At 42.9% G+C, this 3,011-nt stretch overlaps 1 protein-coding gene across 1 annotated transcript; it reads left to right on the top strand.

Moving 5' to 3' along the window:
• The first annotated feature begins 819 nt into the window (after positions 1-819).
• Positions 820-1,442, top strand: SERTM2 (serine rich and transmembrane domain containing 2). The gene has a single exon (XM_063313728.1). It carries the CDS (start codon positions 820-822, stop codon positions 1,096-1,098), a length of 279 nt encoding a protein of 92 aa, XP_063169798.1. The 3' UTR covers positions 1,099-1,442.
• Positions 1,443-3,011: the final 1,569 nt, after the last annotated feature.

Raw genomic sequence — 3,011 nt, forward strand, 5'->3', positions numbered from 1 at the left:
ACCAATTCACAAATGTCTCACTGTGCATCTGAGAATTCTGTATTATTTTCACAGTACAGTTCAGATTGCTAACAGCCCAGCGCATCAGGCCAAAAAGGCCTTAATATAGGACTCAGAGTTTTTTCAATACAGCACCATTTTTGATCTATGATGTTAATGCTGAAAGAAGGAGCTGTAACTAGCACAACACAAGTTTATTAAGTGGTCAACTGAGATTCTGAGCTGTTGTGAAGCAGTCTATAAAAAATGGAAAATGGAAAACTACAGCAGGACGCAAAGCTGCCAAGTGAAATCTCCCTTATTTATCTCTCTCTGTGTCGCTTGATTTAGAAATAAAATGCAGTACAAAGATCTGAAGTTAGAAGTTGAAAAAAGACTCCCTGTGGTTGCTCACACTGAACTTACTGATGTTTACTCTTCTGAGGAAGACCAAAGATTCTGATCCAAACCAGCCCAATACCAGTATTGGCTAAGCCTTCTGTGGATGTATCATTTGTTGTGCCATGCTGGTGAATGAAAATCCCTTGCAAATCTCAGATGTGTGCTTTTCTTTCCAGGAGAAATGATGTTGAGGTTGAGGTTGAGGACGTTGATGATAATTTGGTTCTTCCATTTCACAGACCAAGCAGAGCCTTTGGAGGAGACGACTATCCGAGAGAAGTGCTTTCCTACGCAACGTAAAGAATTGTAGCATCTCCAAGAATTTATCTTATACTCCAATGCATGAATCCAACAAGGAATCCTTTCTTGGACTCTATAAAAAAAGTAGCAATGTGTTTATAAGTGAAGAGAGGAGAATGGACAAGGCCTGAGTAAGCAATGACTGAAGTTGTTTTCAGACACCATGGAAACCTTACCGGCCGTGCTCACCCACACCCAACACTGGCTGCAGAAGCAACAACTGCAGATAAGTATTCTAACTTGTATATGTATGTGGGGCTGTTCCTGACCCTGCTAGCCATCTTGCTCATTCTTCTTTTCACGATGCTCCTCCGCTTAAAGCATGTTATCTCTCCCATCACCACAACTCCAGTGAGTACTGAGAACATCCAGCAGTTCACGGATGTGGAAATGCATACCAGGATTCCCAGCCCTTAAAAAATGGGAAAGAACTGGCTGCCCAGAAAGAACATGTGAAGATGCATCTTTTTGTTCATTGGTTGAAATGTGGGAACAGCGTCCTCTGCTGGCCCAGCTGAAAACGGTCCAGGCAAGGGGAGGCAACACAGGACAGCTGAAGGATGCAAGCCTGGAATGGACAAGGGCAGGACCTTGGGTGACCATTATAGAGGCATATGATAGACACTGGTTTGTAGATTCAGGACCAAGGTGACCGACCAAAGAATACATTCCTTAATCCAGCTCTGGCCCAAAGCAATTTACAGCTTTTCATAGTCTGGTTTAGGAGATTTATTTTAGCAGCTCTGCCTCTTAAAGGGCTGTCTCATTTTCAAAGAATCATCACCCTCATCGTCATTTTTTTTTGGGGGGGGGGTTATAGTTCTACATCTGAAACTACACTATTGGTCTAAGGGCTAGCGATCTTGTTGAAGATTGCTCTTCAGGACCTTCTGGATCCCTAAGTAGACCTGAAGTTATCCTCCAGGCTCCCAAAAGCAGTCCAATTGCTTTTGGGATTCCTGGAAGGATTTGTTCATTCATGGCAGGATGTGGAGAGTCTCACCTAAAAAAAAAAAGATGGAATATTCAATTTCCTGCAAGTTTCACTTAGCCTTAGGAGCTGCAAGGAGCATCTGCTGTGATGTTTCATTGCAACCATCTCTCATGCATGCAAACATATGCAAACTGGTAAGACAGCCTTACAAAACAGTAAAAACTAACCATTTTCCCTGATGTTTTCAAAGTCTGGGGCAGTTTATATTGGATCTGTTTTCTTGGTGAATTTCTGGATAAGCATTTATTAAAAGGTCATAATTTCTGGATGACAGAATTCATGCTTAAGCTTGTCTCAGATGTATCTCCTAGTGCAAGATACAAGTGCTAAATGGTAATTGATGCATTGTCAGTTCTCCAGAGAGAGGGTGCCCGAAACAAGGAAAGCAAATTCTAACTGCTTCTGCCCCAAGAGATTTACAAATTTTGGCTGCAAAATGAAGACTTGTTCTCCAGCCCAAGGATTCTGCTCCAAGCATATAACTACCATGCACAAGTTGATTTCTGTGGACACTTCAAACTGCAGGATCCAAGCCCATTTTTGAAAGAGTGGCTTCTTCTGTTCTAATAAATGGGTTCTGCAAGATTGATGTACGTGCATCTGAATTAATGCTAGTTTCAGGATTGTAATGAAGATGCTTATAGTTGACACAGGTTTCAGTAGACACCAATTTACCAGTCAGGTAGGGCTGGAGTAACTCCAGCTGGTCCCTATTAAAAAACAAAAATGTAAAATTGGACTGTTGATTTTTTCCCCCTTAGGAATCCAGCTGAATTTCCCTTCCTGAAGATGTTCCACCAGGGGTCTAGGTTTGGGATGGGCCTATACACTGGTGTCTAAAGCAGATTTCTCCAAGCTGGGCACCTTCCAGATGTCTGGACCTCTACCCTCAAAACTCTCCAGCTGGTAATGTCTTCTTAAGAATTCTGGGAGTTGAAATCCACACCTCTGGAGGGCACTCGGATTAGGGAAGGCTAACCTAAAGCAGCTAGCTTGGGATTGACAATAGACTGGAAGCTGCTTCAGGCAAAGTTACTATCTGTCCACCCTTGCTGAAAACAGGACATGTCAACTAGCCAACCATCATTTTGTATTCACATGATGCTATGGCTTTGCTAGCTCCACATTTTGAGGGACCCCTCTGACTAGATGTTCTCCTTGAGGCTCCTTTCTCTTGAGTGGGCTATCCCCTCCTCCTTACTGTCACCCGTGTCTCTTAATTTGGCTTCTCCATCAAGACTCCATTCCTACTACCATCCAAAGAAGCAGTGCAAATAGATGCAAACATAGTAAAGCTCAGGAGGTCTAGGACATTAGCTAGACACTGATCCCATGC

Source organism: Candoia aspera, chromosome 12 (assembly GCF_035149785.1).
Source record: "Candoia aspera isolate rCanAsp1 chromosome 12, rCanAsp1.hap2, whole genome shotgun sequence".
NCBI lineage: Eukaryota > Metazoa > Chordata > Lepidosauria > Squamata > Boidae > Candoia > Candoia aspera.